General features: G+C 41.3%; 1 protein-coding gene across 9 annotated transcripts in view; it reads right to left on the reverse strand.

Annotated features, from left to right (window-relative positions):
• Kif1b (kinesin family member 1B) overlaps positions 1–15,979 on the reverse strand; it is a 123,826-nt gene that overhangs the window by 83,091 nt on the left and 24,756 nt on the right. For all 9 annotated transcript variants that reach the window (XM_021161570.2, XM_029476043.1, XM_029476045.1 and 6 more), the window contains exons 3-9: positions 11,402–11,478; positions 9,577–9,756; positions 7,888–7,953; positions 4,851–5,029; positions 3,961–4,072; positions 1,520–1,597; positions 565–630 (exon numbers count right to left, since the gene is read on the reverse strand). In XM_021161570.2, the coding sequence (XP_021017229.1) occupies positions 565–630; positions 1,520–1,597; positions 3,961–4,072; positions 4,851–5,029; positions 7,888–7,953; positions 9,577–9,756; positions 11,402–11,478 (758 nt within the window). The remainder of the gene's footprint in view (positions 1–564; positions 631–1,519; positions 1,598–3,960; positions 4,073–4,850; positions 5,030–7,887; positions 7,954–9,576; positions 9,757–11,401; positions 11,479–15,979) is intronic.

The following is a 15,979-nucleotide window of genomic DNA, read 5'->3' on the forward strand; positions in this document are numbered from 1 at the left end:
CAGTAGCACTGTAACACAATGCACTGGTTGTAGAAATGCTGGTGGACACAAACCTATACTGCCAGTCATAAGGGACACACTGCACTCACAATCCACCGCAACTGGTGATCGAGACTCGCCGACGTATCACTATTTCCCACTGTTTTAGTGTATTCTGTTTACTTACTACAGTGACAGAGTAGTGAATGGCACATTTCTAAGAATGCACTCATCTCATTAAGTGGCACCTGACTGTACTTTAAGGATATGCATTACTGGTTTCTAAACCAACATCATTCTCCACAGCCACATTGTTCAAAACCCTCCAAAACTACATCTCTAACCTGGAGACGATGAGGGAAACCTACAAAGACACATCTGGTTATTATGAGGTGTGAAGTCAGACAGCTACAGTTGTCATCATTCTCCTCTCAGTACAAATTACATCATACTCTAGTCCTACCTGGAAAAAATTTAAATCACATAACAAGGCCAAAACCTGTGCGCCCTTCGTAGAGAAACACAGAATCAACAAGCTCACTTGCTGAGCCCACACCTCCTCTTAACGAGAAACAGGAAACTTACCACCTCTGCCAAGGCCGAAATGACTTTGCCCAAAGTTGTAAGAGACTTATTAATATTTGCACCTTCCTAAAATAAACAGCAAACATGAAAGATTTACAACAAAGAATTTCTACTACTGCACACCACTCATATTGCTACAAGCTGAGCATCTCTGCTTTTTACAATATAAGTTCTAACGACGCCTGCAGCCTTTGGTCTTTCCTCGGCTTGCTTGGTGATATTCACCCATCTCCCAAACATCTCTGCTTTCAAGATGCTTATGCTGCAGGATCTCACAGAAGCAAGCCTTCCTCCCACAGCTACCAACACAAAAGGCCTGTCCTTGTTAAACAGCATCTCCAGTTCAGACTTGTTCTTACGTCTGTAGCTTGTGTATCCTATTCTCCTCACTGTCTCTCCCATCTGGCCAAATTCTGCCCATTTCTCCACATATAATATAACCCTCACTCTTGACCATAAAGTCTTTTGTATTTTATTATCTAACTTATCATTTATTGAAATTATAGATCAATAATTGGGATTTTTTTCCATTAAAAATTAAATTTAAAAATTAGGTTTGTATGCCACATAGTCTCTGGTGCAATTCTGCCACTGCAGCATAAAACCAGTCTTGGGGGCTAGCGATACAGCTCAGTTGGTAGGTAGTGTGATTGACCAGCCCACACAAAGCACCAGGACCACATAGGAGACATGGTAGCAGATGGAGGCAGGAGCTTCAGAGTTCAAACTCATTCTAGCTACATGTTAAGGTCCAGACAGGACTACCTGAGAACCTGTATCAAAGTAAATAATATTGTAAATGCCACTATAAACAATATATAAATTAAAAGACACAGCTATCTCTTGATAGAATTTTATTTGTAAAACTAGGCAATATGTAGATTCAGCCCCGAGCCATAGTTTAGCCTCATGATACAAACACTGACTGACTAGACCATCTTACTAAAATAAATACCTTTAATCGAGTTCCTTTGGCACCAGTTGAATCAGCTCGTTCACTTCCTGCTAGATCCACCAAGCTGATTTTACTGACCTAGGTAAAGAGCAAGAACATGAAAATTAAAAAGTAAACAAGATAGCTGGGTGTGGTAGCACATGACTGTGATTCTAATGCACCTCAGGAGGCAGAGGCGAGAGGACCATCCATGAGCTCAGAGGAGTTCAAGACCTAATAAAAAACAAAACAAACAGTAGTCCTTATACCCAGGAAGCGTAGACAGATGGATTTCTGTGAATTCTAGTTCAGGCTGGTCTCCACAGCAAGTTTCAGGCCAGCCAAGGGTACGTGGTGAGTCTGTGTCTTAATGCACATTGACCTCTGTATGTATATGCATGTGCATCCACACACAACACATCCACAAACACACACATGAAGCCTATGAAACTGACATATGAAACATCAAGCACTGAACGTGGAGCTCTTATCTACTTCTGGGGGCAATTTATTATTCTGAAAATTGTTTAGTTGTTTCTTAAGAAGCTAAGTATGCCTTTAATACCAGCACTCAGGAGACAGATGCAGGAAGATCTCTGCGAGTTCAAGGCCAGCCTGGTCTACACAATGAGTTCCAGGACAGCCAGGGCTACATAATAGACCCTGACTCAAAAGACAAAACGAAACTAACTTAAAACAAACCCCAGACCAGAATCTAAACACACATCGGCCACAAGATTCTATTCCATTCTTAAGTATTCACCAATATAAATAAAACTCAACTTGCCAGCTAGGCATGGTGTGTATAACCTGTAACCCCAATACTTGGGGGGCAAGAGAATCACGAAGCTGAGTGAGTTCAAGGTCAACCTGGACTAAAGAATGAAACACGTACTCAGAAAAACAAGAAACAAAACCAATCTCCATACACATGTATGGACACAAATCTCATAGGGCCAAAGTACAAGGCAAAATTAAATAGTGGAGTATTTGCAAGCAATGAAAAGGAACCAACTAGTGACATAACACAAACATATCAAAATCATTATGAGCAAAAGAAATCGAGCAATACATACATACATACATACATACATACATTAATGTACATAAAACTATACTAAATGTAAACTAATCTATAGTGACAAAAGCATATTAAGAACTGTATGGATGATGTAGAAGAAAAGACAAAGAAATACTACAAAATCACAGAGCAACTTTTTGGAGTAACAGAAATTCTCAGCAAGCTAATTATTTTGCATATGTAAGCATACATCAAAAATGGTCAAATTTTATACTCTGAATATGTGTAAGTTATTATACACCTTTATAATTCCTCAATGAAATTGTTCAAAAAATTTCAGGACAGTTTAGACAAAAATATCCAGAAGGGATACCCTAGGTTCAATTAGCTGAAATAAAGCAGAGTTTCTAACAGGAGTGAGACCTTATATTCAATTCCGAGCACCCCAACCCACCCTACCCCAGCTGAGAGAAACCTCACATTTTAAGTTCAGCATCATAATTCTTTTTATTAGTTTCAACAACAAAGTTAATTGAGTGGCTACTTGGTGGCAGACACTGTTATATGCACTTAACCTACATTAATATGTAATCCCTTTAACAACTCTCTCCAGTTGCTACAGAGGCACAGGAGTAAGGTAACTTGCTAAAGGTTATGTAACTAAAGAGTAGCAAAACCATGACTCAGAGCATGCACCTTCACTCCAGGCTCCGTAACATGTGACCACTAATGCAGTGAGAAACTAACAATCCAACATGGCTGCAGAGAGTTGGCCTAGCCCATGACTCAGAGCATGCAATTTCATTCCAGGCTCCGTAACATGTGACCACTAATGAAGTGAGAAATTAACAATCCAACATGGCTGCAGAGAGTTGGCCTAGCATGCCTGATGTGCCTCTGTCCTTGATATCAGAAAACCCGGCAGCGACAAGGGAAACCGGGGGCTAGGAATGGCTTAGTAGCAGTGCCTGCCCATCATGCAATAGACTCTGGTTCAGGTCTCAGTAACAAAAACAAACAAGCAAGCAAAGAAAGGAACTTAAACAAATTAGAGTGGGTCGGTCCAGAGTAATTTCCCCGGAATGAAGCACACTCTGCCTGCCGATTCACCTGCAGACATCACTGCAGCAGCTTTATCAAGGAACACTACTGTGGTGTAGTCAAGAAGAAAAGGTATTTTCCCCCAACAGACCCACTTAACTGATTTGCATAAAATACACTATTTTCCCAAAGTTTTACATTTTCTTAACTGTGTTTTCTATCTTTCCGCTCCATGGCAGACCCAGCACACTAGAAACTGGTATGAGATAAATGGTGAGTAGAATGAAAAGCCACTCCCTTTAAGGGAGAGAACAACACTGAGCCTGTCTAAACTGCCACCAGTAAAAGAACGCTCTCCACAAAATCCCTTCACAACCTCAGCGATCCGCAGTTCTCCCACCTTCTCAGTAGAAAGGTTCGTCTCAGGATCCTGTTTCTTCTGGGTAAAGACAATGGTGAACACAGCGTGAGAACGGCTGCTTGTCTCATTCATGTTGGTAGCTGCCACAGTCCTAAACAAAACAAAGGTGACCAATTTGACAAGAGAATTCTTCCATCAGAGTTACAATGGAAAGCCGGGCGTGGTGGCACACGCCTTTAGTCCCAGCACTCGGGAGGCAGAGGCAGGCGGATTTCTGAGTTCGAGGCCAGCCTGGTCTACAAAGTGAGTGCCAGGACAGCCAGGGCTACACAGAGAAACCCTGTCTTGAAAAACCGAAAAAAAAAAAAAAAACCATCAGAGTTACAATGGACAGAAGGCTCTATACAACCGCGCAGGACAATCACCTGACCCTTACTGCGACTAAAGGACTGTCACTTACAGAACTGCTCTAACTGCTGTCTTCGTTGTGCACCCACCAAGTTTCCCCACAACTCAAAAGGCAATGCACATCAGAATCACTTTTCATACTCCAGCTATCCCTCAAGTAATCACCAGAGCATTTAATTTTTATTCTTAACTGGCTCGTTTATTCTAGAATCAGTTACCTCATCTAGATATTACAGCTAACATTTTACCATAACTTAGTCAATACCTAAGAGTTAACCAAAGCTCTGACCTGTTTCCACAAGGCAGCACTTTAATGAAGAGAGCTACTTAATATACTACAGCCTGTACATCCCCAGCGTCCCCAGACTCAAGGCTCTACAGCTAAGGCGACTTTCATGGCTACAATTGTTGCTTCAATCCTCACCTGAAAATGAGAGAACCTCAAAATATGCCAAAGGCTTAGCACTAGTCTGTGTATTTATTAGTCTATTAGATCAGCCTCTAGTCTGTTCCCACCATACCTGGCTTTGTTCCCAGCATCCATCAGGTCAGCGATGTCAGTGTAGGAGGTGACCGCCAGCTTGGACAGATCCTCCACATAGGGTCCAAGAAGCGGGTGTTCACGCACACGCAAATTACCCTTGTTTTTGGGATTCAGTAAATCTCGTACTCTCTCACAGTAAATTTCCATGTAGCTCACCTAGGAACATTTTATTAAAGTAAATCAAAGGATCTAGAAAAGATATATACACATTAAACACTTTTTCAAAGTTAAACATAGTGATATAGACCTTGAAAACTCAGTATTCAGGAGGCAGAGACAGAAAAAACATGCCTTCAAAGCCAGCCTAAACTAAAAGAGGAGATTCTGTCTCATTTAAAAGCAAATTCTCAGGGCTGGAAAGATGGCTTGGCAATTAACAGCACTGGCTGCTCTTCTGGAGGTCCTGAGTTCAAATCTCAGCTACCACATGGTGGCTCACAGCCATTCATAATGAGATCTGATGCTCTCTTCTGGGGTGTCTGAAAACAGCTACAGTGTACTTACATATAATAAATAAATAAATCTATTTTTTTTAAAAAAAGCAAATTCTCAAAAGCTGTACAATTCTAGGTCAGAACACCATAGTCGCGGGTCCTTTATTCTACTGGCAATGTGTGCAGATATCATGTCGCATGGGTCAGAAATAGTCTTTCTCAAGAAGGAAGAGGCAAACAGGTATACATATGGCTATTTTTCTTAGGCAGAAAATATATTTTTAGTAGAACTTTATTAGTACCCCTCTCTTTTGAAGCAGGGTCTTTATAGCTAAACCAGGCCTCAAACTTGCAATCCTCCTGCCTTACCGTTCAGGTGCTGAGATTACAGGAATGTACCATCTCACCCAGCTTTATTGGCATTTTAAAAATCCATATTACCATCAGTATTAAAGCTTAAAGTGAGGTTATTCCAAGAGCCTGGAAATTAATATTTCTATCTCTCTTTCTCTTTTTCTAAATTTACTTATTTTATATGCATTGGTGTTTTGCCTGTATGTATGTCTGTGAGGGTGTCAGATCCCCTGGAACCAGAGATTCAGACAGTTGTGAGCTGCCATGTGGGTGCTTCGAGTTGAACCTGGGTCCTCTAGAAGAGCAGCCAGTGCCCTTAACTGCTGAGCCAGCCCCAGAAATTAATTATTTTTATCAGAATTAAAACCAATTTAATTAAAATTAAATTGTCTTCTCTGTTTGCAGAGAAAACAACAACGAATTCTTTTGCTTTGCGTGTGTTTAAATGGGCACACATGTGAACATGCTTGTGCATGCTTAAGGTAAATCTCATCTTGGGTGTCCTACCTCAGGTACCATACACCTTTTTTTTTTTTTTTTTTTTTAAATAGGGTCTCTCACTGGCATGGAGCATCAGGTAAGAGAGCAGCAGGGAAGTGGGCATGCCTGCCTGCTTGGAGCTGGGATTCCATGTTCACACCACCAGCCTGGCTTCTTTACAGCAAACACTTTGAACTGAGCTGTCTCCCCTGCCCAGTAACTAACCTTTTAAGATTGACCACAGTGCTATTAACAATGGATAATGGATCCACCAGGACAATGGCTTAAAGAAGACTTAGGAAGGCTCAGAAGATACACTCCATGCATTCCTGTCCCATCAATAGGACACGGCTATGGTGGTGGTGAAGGAACCATGCTGTAATTTCCTAATCTGAAGCAGGACTTGTCCAGTCACTTCCCTTTCCTCTAATCCCTTGCTCATCCTTGCTCATCAGGATTTCCACAAAAAACAGTATGCTGGCGTGCAAATGTGAGTAGTCATTCCTCATAAGTAGTAAGGCGACTTGTTGGTTATGTAAGATCAGCCCAATGAATTTTACTCGAGTCTGAACTTTGTGCAAATCTAAGCAACTGCTGAGTGCTCAGCCCCAAGTGAGCATCGCATCACCCCATCCAAGGCTGAGGGAACACAGTGGGAGAGAGGCCAGAAGGACGGAAGAACTGGAGGAAGGGGGACAATGCTGTACAACTCTGGCTTCTGGGCATGGCTTGGCCCCTGCACTCATGAACTCACAAGGTCTGTGATGACCTGCACAAGACTGTACTGTCAGCATCTGAAATGGAAGGGAAGGAGTTCACAAATCTCCATCCCTCTCTGAGAATTCACAGGCAGTTGAGTTGCTAGAGGGTAGGGCCCGTGAGGCTCCATCCCTCCCTGAAGTATGAGCAAGGGTTGCTAAGGGAAAAGAGACATTTTCTTCAGCAATGAAGTTGCTGGTAAGTTGCCCGTGCCTCTGTAAATAATCCCTTACCCAGGTTCCTGTGCTCATTGGGTCACACCCTCCCCCAAGAAGATATGAAGGACTAGTTCAAAAACAGAGGTTCAGTGAAAGTGGAAGAAAGAAAAGAAAGGGTGAGAAGAGAATATGATCAAGATGCATTATATAAGAATATGAAAATATAATGAAACACATTATATATTTTATTGTATGCTAATAAAAAATAACAGTGTAAAATGTACATACACATCATGGAAGTTTTTGTTTTTGTTTTTTATCATGGAAGTTTTTAAAATGGGATTTTCAGATTTTTACTTCTGTGTATGTTTGTATATCTGCTTGTATATATCCCTCAGAGTGCAATTGCTGGAAGAGGCCAGCAGATGGCATGAGGTCCCCTAGTGAAAGGAGAGAATCAACTCTGGCAACCAACTTCCATTCCTATATCGTGGCACCTACGTGAATACACATGATAGAGAGACAGACAGACAGACAGACAGACAGACAGACAGACAGACAGACAGATAAAAAAACTAATGATATTTTAAAGAAATAATAGAGGAAGGCTGGACATGGTAGCACATATTTATAATCTTAGCACTCAGGAGGCAGAGGCATGCAGATCTTTGTGAGTTTGAGGCCAGCTGGTTCTACATAGTGAATTTCACCTACACTGATACACTGAGACCAGGACTGAGTTAAGAGACCCTGTACACAGCGGGGGAGGGGGCGGGAATGGAGGAGCAGGAATATAAAAGTCTTTGGTTTCAGTAACAGCTAGACTCACCTCTACAGAGTAAGACATTTCTTCATTACAATTGTCATTGATCTTCTCAAAGAGTTCTTCACACAACTAAGAAAGCAGAAAGAAACGAACCGTGAACAGCCCAGATCCGACGCAATGCATTATCCACAGGGTTAGGTGGGTTAGTTAATAAGATATTCTTTCTTTTTTCTCTCTAAATGGATATGTCATTCACTTCAGACAATATTTTAAATAAAAATGTTATATACTCTGATAGGCTCCTGATTGTTATTCTCCTCCAACGATAGAAAACTGATAATTTCCTTAGGAAGAAACCCCCATTTATCCAAATCTGATTTTTCATACTGTACTTACGTTACTAATATCACTACAGCAATAACAGTGACTCAACATAGCCAAGTTATGGTTAAAGACTTAACTGCAACGCCAACATGTGGGGGTGCATACCTTCAATCCTAGTACTTTGGAGACAGAAGCAGGGGGCTCTCTGTGAGTTCTAGGACAGCCTGCTTTACTTAGTGAGTTCTAGGACAGCCAGAGCTAAATAATAAAAATGTTTCAAAGGGCAAAAAAAGCAAGCAAAAACCAAAGACTTAGCTCCAACATTATTTATCACTATCAAAACTTACAGTCTAAAGAGAGTATAAGGTGTGGAGCTCAGTTGGTAAAGTGCTTGCCTAGCATGTTCAAAGCCCTGGGCAGGAGTACCGCAACCCCATAAACTGGATGTGATAGTGCGCACATACACACACACACACATAAATAAAGGGACAGAACTGGGTTGTAGCTTGGATTCTATCCTCAGGACAACGACAACAACAACAACAAAAGGAAATAAAAGCACATTCTTTTTTTTTTTTAATTAATTAATTAATTAATTTATTTATTTTAATTAGGTAATTTCCTCAATTACATTTCCAATGCTATCCAAAAAGTCCCCAAAACACTCCCCCCCAGTCTCCCACCCACCCACCCCCACCCCTTGGCCCTGGCATTCCCCTGTACTGGGGCATATAAAGTTGGCAAGTCCAATGGGCCTCTCTTTCCAGTGATTGCCGACTAGGCCATCTTTTGATACAAATGCAGCTAGAGACAAGAGCTCTGGGGTACTGGTTAGTTCATAATAATGATCCACCTATGGGGTTGCAGTTCCCTTTAGCTCCTTGGGTACTTTCTCTAGCTCCTCCATTGGGGGCCCTGTGATCCATCCAATAGCTGACTGTGAGCATCCACTTCTGTGTTTGCTAGGCCCCGGCATTGTCTCACAAGAGACAGCTATATCTGGGTCCTTTCAGCAAAATCTTGCTAGTGTATGCAATGGTGTCAGCGTTTGGAAGCTGATTATGGGATGGATCCCTGGATATGGCAGTCTTTAGATGGTCTAATAAAAGCACATTCTTTAGACCAACACTTCCTAAGTGTTCTAACATTCAGAAAAAAAGCTAAGAAAAAACCTGAGAACACTAAAAGATAGGATATAGGGCAGTGCAGAAACAACAATGTCTTAGAAAACATTAGCTTCCCCATCTTAAAGTCTATGTGTGTATCTGTTAATCTTCCCTCTTGGTAGTGAGCACTTTGAGGGGAGTAGACGGGTTATCCACCTAAGGGCCTTGCATATCAGAGGCTCTGAGTATGTTTTTACTAAACAAAAAGCAATCCGAGATGGAAAGTACTGATGGGCAGAGATGCTAACACTCGGTCCTTTACCTGTGGGATGATTCCAGCTTGGCTCTCTTCTTGTTTCCCCATCATCGTGTAGGATTTCCCAGCACCAGTCTGCCCATAGGCAAAGATACAGACATTATAACCTTCAAAGGCATGTAAGAGCATTTCCTTTCCAATGTCATTGTACACACGATTCTGCGATGCAAAACAGGGATCTTCAGGCTGTAAAGATTAGGAAAAAAAGTTATGGCATGTTACTAGTATTCTGTCCTACATTTGACTGCTTCCATGTTTTAAAAATTGTTTGGAATCAGACTAGTCATTTAAGCTATGCTACACATTTTTAAGAACCTTCTACGTGTCTTTTTTTTTTTCCATTTTATACAGACATACAGAAGACACTGTAGGGTTAGAGCTCCACGACTCTCTTCAGTAGAAAACCAGAACAGCAGCCCAGAGGTCAGGCTCACATATAAACTCACTCTAAAGAGTGTGGCTGTTTTTAATAGATACAACTTTGGGGGAGAGCATTTTCAATTCCTCCCTCAACCCTTTCCTTGATAATTAGGCTCTGGAGAGTTGGAACATCTCTCCTCACAGAACAGGAAAAAGTTAAAATGCCTAAGAAACAGAAGCACAGAAATGGAAGTAAGCTCAAGTGAAGAAGCAGTCTTTAGCTGGGCATGGTGGCACACACCTTTAATCCCAGCACTCGGGAGGCAGAGGCAGGTGGATTTCTGAGTTCGAGGCCAGCCTGGTCTACAGAGTGAGCTCCAGGACAGCCAGGGCTACACAGAGAAACCCTGTCTCAAAAAACAAAAACAAACAAACAAAAAAAGAAGCAGTCTTTAAAGTCAGCAAGATTTGGTTCTTCATTGACAAAAGGTGTCAGGGAAGAATCAAAATACTTGATTAAAGTAAATACTTTATTCTTTAGGTAGTATTCTCTATAGCAAAACTAAATTCATGGCTGGGTGCAGTTGTAATTTCATCACTGTGAAGGAGGAGGCAAGGAAGGTGAGGAATTCAAGGCCAAGTGAGACCCTGTCTCATTTTTTCTTTTTTTGTTTTTTGAGACAGTTTCACTGTGTAGCTCCCACTGGCCTGGAACTCAATCTGCAGACCAGGTGACCCTTGAACTCACAGAAATCCACCTGCCTCTGCCTCCTGACTGCTGGGTCTAAAGGTATATGCCACCACACCAGGGCTTCAAAACAACTGTCTTTAAAAATTAAAATTAAGATAGATTAAGGGGTTGGGGATGTGGCTCAGTGGGTAAAGTGGTTCCGTGCAAACACAAAAGCGTAATAAGTTTAGAACCCCAGTATCCACATAAAGCTACAGTAGCATGTGTTTTAACCCTAGAGCTAGGAAGTAGTCAGGGGATCCTAAGCATCACTGACCAGACAGGCTAGCCAGTCGGTGAGCTGCAGGTTCAGAGAAATCCTGGCTCAATATGGTGGAAAGTGACAGAGGAGGACACCAGATACCAACCTCTAGCTTCCACATGTGAACACATGCACACAAATAAATGAATGAACAAATAATTTTTTAAATGAACTTCTGAACTGGGAATTTATTAGCTAGGTGTTGTAGCCCATGCCTGTAATTCCAGCAGTTGAGATGGTAAGTCAGGAATACTGTCCCAAGGTTGAAGTTAGCCTAGAATATATAGTGAGTTCAATGCCAATGTGGGCAATGAGATTCTGTCTTTAAAAACAAAAACCAAACAAAAAAACCCAACACCTCTCCCTCAAACACACACAGCGAACTCATCCCTGACCACAATCAGAAAATTAGAATTGGACCTTGGAACAATTAAGGATAAGAAAAAGCCAAGGAAGGAAAAGGGAGGCAGCAGACTCACCGAGGTGTGAGACCAGTAGGAGTAGTCAAAGCTGAAGGACTTTGGTGCTTCCTTTGGGTTCTTTGGGTTAATAATACCTACAGAATAAAGATATTTAATTATGTTAAGTCCATCAAGTTCATTAGCTCAATATATTATACTATATGTTTAAATCATCCCAAACAGTGCATTTATACTATTGAATCTTAACAGGGCAATCCAAGAAAAAAAAAAAAAGGTTATCATTGTTTAAGAGGGCAATTTATACTGGACACACACACACACACAATCACACCACAACACTCATTTGGGTGTTACCAGTATTCAGAACAGAGCCTAGTATGTAACAGCTTCTCAATAAATCCTCCAGAACTGAATCCCTTGCTAAGTTAGCAGCTAAAACTTAGCAGTTTCTATTTCAAAGCATGTCATAAGGAATGAAATGTTTCAACATGTTAGAAATAAAACTTAGATAGGTATTATTACATTAATCCAACCCAATGTGATATAAAGTCTTTGTGAAGTGTTTGCTATCTACTTCAAAAAAGCATTTTGTAATGAAAAAAAAAAAAAAGCACAGCCAAGTTTGGGTTTCTAAAATCCACAGTAGACAACATGTAGTCTATTACATGTATGTGTGTGCATGGGTGTTTATGCAGAACCACAGAGCACTAATAGATCATAAATCTGACTACACACTGAAAATGACTTTTCACATAACTAACGCTGCCGCTCCACATGGAAGCAACTGACTGGCTGCTGAAGCCGCTCCTTCCTTTCCCACGCACAAAGCTTTATCACCTCACACTTCACGAGACAGACACTCCCAAACATGTGACCATAAAATCCACTCGGAGACTGGACAACTCAACCAACTCACTTTGCTGAGGCAAGGCTACATCCCAAACTCTCAGTGAAAACAGGATTAAAAAGTAAGTGTGTTTTGGGCAGCTGATGTAGCGGACACAAATAGCAACAGTTGCTATGGAGCTTAGCTCTCCCTCTTGCTGGATTCCTCTGGGTACAGCCACATACTTATGTTCCAACCTCAAATGCTGACAGAGTATTAATAAGGCTCACATTACACATAATCATGTGACCAGAGGACATGGTTCTAGAAAGAACATCTCCCTACAAATAAATGGTAATCTAATCAAAGTCTAACAAAAGAGTACAACATATCAGCCAGCATTTGAAGGTGTAATTACTCCAACCCATAGTATTTTGTGTTTCGTAACCTTTTTATCCTCTCAAGCACTCAATTGAGGCAAATGTTTTCTCATCCCATTTTTTAAAAAAACATCACAGAAAATTCAATACTCTTCAGGCCACAGAAATAGCTAGCGGCAGATCTAGAATTTGACTCTGCAGAGCTGTCACAATTAGCTTTGCACATATCAAGATTACCAAGTTGAAACAGGAGGGTATTTTATATATTTGTATATGTATATGGCTATATGCATATTGCTACCCCCTAAATTAAACCATAGGTGTTGTTTAAAACTCTCTTTATTCCCCTAAAGTTTCTCTGTTTTAACAATAAGACAACAAACTACCAAGAAAACAAAAATTAAGAGTCCAAGCTAAAAAACCAGCAAGAACAATGAGATGGAGGCATGGCCCTGGAGTCAGCCTTTACCACTCAAAAGACGGTTAATAAACACCTCTGACATCTAGACATTGCTGTTATCACACACTTAAGCCATATTTTGTTCAGTTACAGTTCTGTCAGAACATGAAAAAGTACCAATTCTTAGTGCCTACACCTTGACTTGTCATCCCTGAGGGAAAAAAACAAAAACAATCTATATCAGAATACAGCAAGTTCACACAAAATCCTTTTCTTCCTCCTTAACAAGCTTTTCTGTCCATCTTTGAAGCTTCTTATAGTAATACAACCAAGCTGGGTTTCTTGTTTGTTTGTCTGCACAGTGCAGACAAAAATAAAATAGTACAAAAGTCAACATCATTGCAAGAGTTATCAGAAAATACAGAAGACATGGTAATTCCTACTTCTTTTTTACGAATAATGTAATTTTATGTGTCTGGGTGTTTTGCTTGCATGTGCGACTATGCACTTTGCATATGCCTCATGCCTGAAAGGCTGGAAGGGCACCAGATGCCCTGGAACCAAGTTACAGATGCTTGTTCACCACAGAATGGGGGCTGGGAATTGAATGCTGGTCCTGTGGAAAAGCAGCCAGTGCTCTTAACCATTGGGCAGTGTCTCTGGCCCCTATGTTCTACTTCTTAAGTTCTGTATCTATCTATACAATTTATAAAAAATGTTTAAACTTGTATGGGAGTTTTGCCTGGTGGCCGAGGGCAAAAGATGAGTGTTAGGTGCCTGAGAGCTGAAGTTACAGATGGGGTGAACCGCCCTCTGGGTACTGGCAATCAAACCCAGGTCCTCTCTAAGTTCTCTTAACCACTGAGCCACCATATTCTTTCTTTGGATTGTTTTTCAGGTGTGTGTGTGTGTGTGTGTGTGTCTATAGGGGTATATGTGGGATGTGAGTTCGGGGACCTGAGTCCAGTAAAGGGTGTCTGACCCCTTGCAAGTGGAGTCAGGCAGGCAGTTGTGAGGCTCAGTGTGGACACTAAGAAGCAAACTGAAACCTTCTGCCAGAGCAGCGCACACTCAAAACCAACGAGCCTGCCTTCCCATCCTTCTCTTTAGATTTACTTTTTTTTTTTTATTTTATTCTTTGTATTTATATGTGTATTATCTTGAAGATTAAAACATTTCCTAATTAAAAACATGTACATATGCACTATGTATATATTACACACTTGGGGAACGGTCAGGCCACGCTCTCAGCCCAGGCTGACCTAAAAGTTGTGTTCCTTCCCCCTCCCCCCCTGAACACCTGCAGTCACCACCAAAGTTAAGTCTTATCGCAGGCTGCTTTCCAGGTCCTCCTTTATACATCGGAAAAGCAGCTACAACTCCCGAGGTCTGAATGTATCTTTCTTCCCAAATCAATGACCCTTCATCCAGAAATTCTTCACTTTGCCTTGTGTTCAAACTCCTAATTCTCATGCCACAGTCAACACTGTCTACCTCAAGGCGGCCAGAAAAGAGCAGGATGGTGTCCTTATCTACCATCTAGATGAACATCGTTAAAGCAATCATCACACGTGTCTCAAAGGCCTGACTTTAGTTTAGTAATGAACCAGAGTTAATCCTGATCTCCTTCTTGCAATCACTTCAGTAAAGATTAACTTCAGAAGGGGCTGGAGAGATGGCTCAGCAGTTAGGTGCTTACCACTCTTGCAAAGGACCACAACCGCCTCTAATTCCCATTCCCCAGAGTCTGACAACTGCTGGATTCTCTGGGCTCCTACACAAATAAACTTACACAGGTACATACACATATATATATATTTAAAGCTAAAACTTAGAGGACTGGCAAGATGGCGCAGCAGGGAAAGATGCTTGCCATCAAGAGACAACCTGGGGTGGGGGGGGGGAGGGTGCTGAAGAGACGGCTCAGTGGTTAAGAGCAATTCCAAAGGTCTTTAGTGCAATTCTCAGCAACCACAGGGTGGTTCACAACCATCTGTAATAGAATCCGATGCCCCCTTCTGGTGTGTCTGAATAAGTAAATCAAATACAACAAACAACAAACAACCAACCCCCCTTGGCTTGGTCCCTGTGTCCCCCATGATGGAAGAAGAGAGCTGACTCCCTTACTCCCCGACCTCCATGAAGCACCACGGTGTGTGGTGCATTCAGTGTTTACACTCACACAAAACTAAGTCATGTAAAAGTCTTAGCCTTCCAAAGTCTGTTAAATACTTTATTTTACTCCTCCCCACAACTGTGTTACCACAGCATAAATATACAAAATGTTTTCATTATGGAACCCTAGAAAACAAGGCTGTTAAGAGAAGATTTGTATTTAAAGCCCTTTATTCTGCAGAATACATTTGTTTATCTAATATCTCAAAGTCACTAATGCAGTAATTATACTGCTGTCGGCAGACTCCCAAGGCTCTGCCTGCAGCTATAATTAACGCATCAGTGTGGGGGCCCTGCGACTTTATATTAGCTTCTCTCAAAAGCAAAGCAGATTTGGGTTTGTTAAAAATCCTCATGATGGAATAGGCATGGTGGCTCGTGCCTGTAATCATCCCACTCACGAGGCTGAGGCAGGAGGATGATTATCTGAGAACTTCTAAGGCTGCACAGTATGACTCTGCCTCAAAAACACAAAGCAAAAAGCCCAGTGATACCAGAGTAGCCTTCATCTGCTGAAAGCATCCTACTTCAAAAATTAAGGAAAAAGGGCACAAAATAAAATATTATATCCACCATTTATATTTCAAAACCATGAAATCAAAACCTAAAGCCATAACCTTTTAGAGTCTTCTGCCAATACAGTAAAAGGGGCAGAAAACATAAAGTAGATTTGAATAAAATACTTATAACCATAAAGTGCTTTAACCATTTAAAATAACAAACTACATCCCTAATGTGATTAAAAAAAAAAAAAAAAAAACGGGCTGGCTCAGTGGTTAAGAGCGCCGACTGCTCTTCCAAAGGTCCCCAGTTCAAATCCCAGCAACCACATGGTGGCTCACAACCATCCGTAA

This window comes from Mus caroli, chromosome 4 (genome assembly GCF_900094665.2).
Source record: "Mus caroli chromosome 4, CAROLI_EIJ_v1.1, whole genome shotgun sequence".
Lineage (NCBI taxonomy): Eukaryota > Metazoa > Chordata > Mammalia > Rodentia > Muridae > Mus > Mus caroli.